This window comes from Engraulis encrasicolus, chromosome 21, assembly GCF_034702125.1.
Source record: "Engraulis encrasicolus isolate BLACKSEA-1 chromosome 21, IST_EnEncr_1.0, whole genome shotgun sequence".
NCBI classification, from domain to species: Eukaryota; Metazoa; Chordata; class Actinopteri; order Clupeiformes; family Engraulidae; genus Engraulis; species Engraulis encrasicolus.
The window spans coordinates 22,731,448-22,733,947 of NC_085877.1; the positions used below are offsets into that span (position 1 = coordinate 22,731,448).

The window sequence follows — 2,500 nt, forward strand, 5'->3', positions numbered from 1 at the left end:
ACGTCCTGGCACTTGCGGCTGATGAAGTGGCGGTTGTAGTTCTGGGCGTACTTCAACAGCTCCGTGGCCTCCTCCTGCAGGTAGCCCAGCTCACGCAGGCAGCTCTCCAGACTCTTGGTCTCAGAGATCACCTGTATAAGGAGAGCAGAGAGGAGAGGAGAGGAGAGGAGAGGAGAGAAGTGGTGAGAGCAGAGAAGAGGAGCAGAGGTGAGACATTTCTGTATGGTTGTCTACTTCTTCAGCTCCAAGGCGAGATATCTCTACAGTTGTCTACACTTAAAGTGATACTGTCCCATTTTTGCGAATTTTACCTCTATGCTAGCACTTAACATTGAGTCCTATGAGACCAGCTCGTGGCTAACTGGTCTCATAGGACTCAATGTTAACTGTTAGCTTCGAGGTAAATTTTGCACTGTCATAACTAGAAAACGGTTGAAAGTACAGGAGAACAGTAAAACTCTATTATTTAACTCAAGGAAAGGTGTAAAATAAGCTTATTTCCAAAAATGGGACAGTATCACTTTTAGTCCTCCATCAGTTCAGATATCTACCCATGGATGTCCCTTTTGTCAGTGCATGTATGCAGGTAGCCTTTATCTACAGACACTCTACACCAGTGTTTCCCAATTTGATTGTCATATGATGAATACCCCCCTCACTCATGCTCTACATCTGTTCCTCTATCTGAATATGACTACCGTACACGGCATATATTTGCTATTAATACATTTTCCATGTACCCCTCGAGGTGTGCTCGTGTACCCCAAGTGGTGCGTACACCTACCCCTGGTTGGGAACGATTACTCTTGACCAGTGGTTCCCAACCTTTTTCTTCAGGGACCCATATTTTTACCATTGTAAGCTTTGTTGACCCAACCGCGCGAACGCCCGCACGAGATGATACTCTGTTTCCTGCGAAAACTCATTAGTTATCATTTTATTCCTCAATTTATCTTTGGTCAATGTTTCATGCATCACTGAAATTTTGTTGCTTACATGTATTAGTTTAAATGCTTTGTCATTTATTCAACATGGGCTATACGCTTATATGGTATTAAAATGAAACCCTTTAAAATCAACAGGGCTTTCCGACCCACTGTGGATCTTTGGCGACCCATAGGTTGGGTCCCGACCCATAGGTTGGGAACCACTGCTCTAGACCAGTGCTTCACAAACCTTTTCACATGACCTACCCTTTGGAGCACTTCATGTCCATCCCAATAAAAAACAAAAAACTGTGGAGCTCTGGAGGCCTACGTGCCAGCAGGTGGACCGCTTCAGAAAAATGTAGGAGCCCTATACGTGGCGTAATGTAGATGACTGTCATGAAGTGTTCATTATATATTTATAGGCCTATCACATTTTAAATAAATGTAGGCCTGTTGGGTATGCCAGACTAGGCCTACATTTTTTCCTCCTAAGACCATGCGAACAGACGCGCAATGAGAACATGGCGTTTCCTACATTCGCATTTATTTGTTTTTTTTCTTCACCTACAACTGTGTATGCATAGCAGGGCTGCACGATAATGGAAAAAATCTAAATCACGATTATTTTGGTCAAAATCATAATCACGATTATTAATCACGATTATTGATTTTTGCTGATTTTTTTGGAAATTATAACAAGATGAAATATAACCAAGAATGAATTACATACGGGATGAGCAAAATAAAATGAATTGTAATAATTATGTAAAGGCAATAGCATGAAACTTAAGTGGACAGATTTCTGGCCAGAAACACCAGCCTGTCAGTATGTTCTGGCTTCAAGGACGCTCTCAAAAGTAGGTCACTATTGCCACGATTAAATCACGATTAAAATCATAAATTCGACTTCACTATTTTGATTATTTTTCGATTAATTGTGCAGCCCTAATGCATAGTAAAGTGCTGAGACTGACTGTTAGGTTACTTTTTTATTGTATTAGGCCTACGTTGCCACTATTGTTTGCCATTAGATTTTTTTTCTTCCTGCATTTTTTTCTTTTAAATTCCAAATCTTCTCCCGTACCCCTTGCAATGACGTGGCGTACCCCTAGGGCTACGCGTACCCTAGTTTGGGAAACGATGCTCTACACCACATACCCGTGGACTCTTTTTTTCCGAATTATTTCATGTTCCATCTAAATTCTTTGACTACAATTCGTTCTTGTTTCATTTCTTTTGTGAATCATTTTGTCTTTTTTTGTGAATCACATTGTATTGCAACTGTGTATGAAATGCACTACACAATAAACTTGCCTTGGCTTGGCTTTCCATACACTCTTGCACCAATACACCCTTGCGTGCCTCACCTCAGCGTACTGGTCCAGCTCGTTGCTCCGGGCGGGTATGGAGTGCACCAGGCAGTCCTGGATGATGTTTTCCGACAACTCCTCCCAAATCAGGCCGCCCAGCATCCCACACACAGATTGCTCTCCCACTACGGCGTCTACCCAAGAAAACAGGGAAGAGTCACATTAAGAAACAACCAAGAGTGTGTGTGTGTGTGTGTGTGT

At 42.2% G+C, this 2,500-nt stretch overlaps 1 protein-coding gene across 2 annotated transcripts in view; it reads right to left on the minus strand.

Annotated features, from left to right (window-relative positions):
- The window catches only part of zw10 (zw10 kinetochore protein), a 17,314-nt gene that overhangs the window by 7,561 nt on the left and 7,253 nt on the right, over positions 1-2,500 (minus strand). For both annotated transcript variants that reach the window (XM_063186377.1, XM_063186376.1), the window contains exons 8-9: positions 2,297-2,433; positions 1-131 (exon numbers count right to left, since the gene is read on the minus strand). The exon at positions 1-131 is cut by the window's left edge and continues 52 nt beyond it. In XM_063186377.1, the coding sequence (XP_063042447.1) occupies positions 1-131; positions 2,297-2,433 (268 nt within the window). The remainder of the gene's footprint in view (positions 132-2,296; positions 2,434-2,500) is intronic.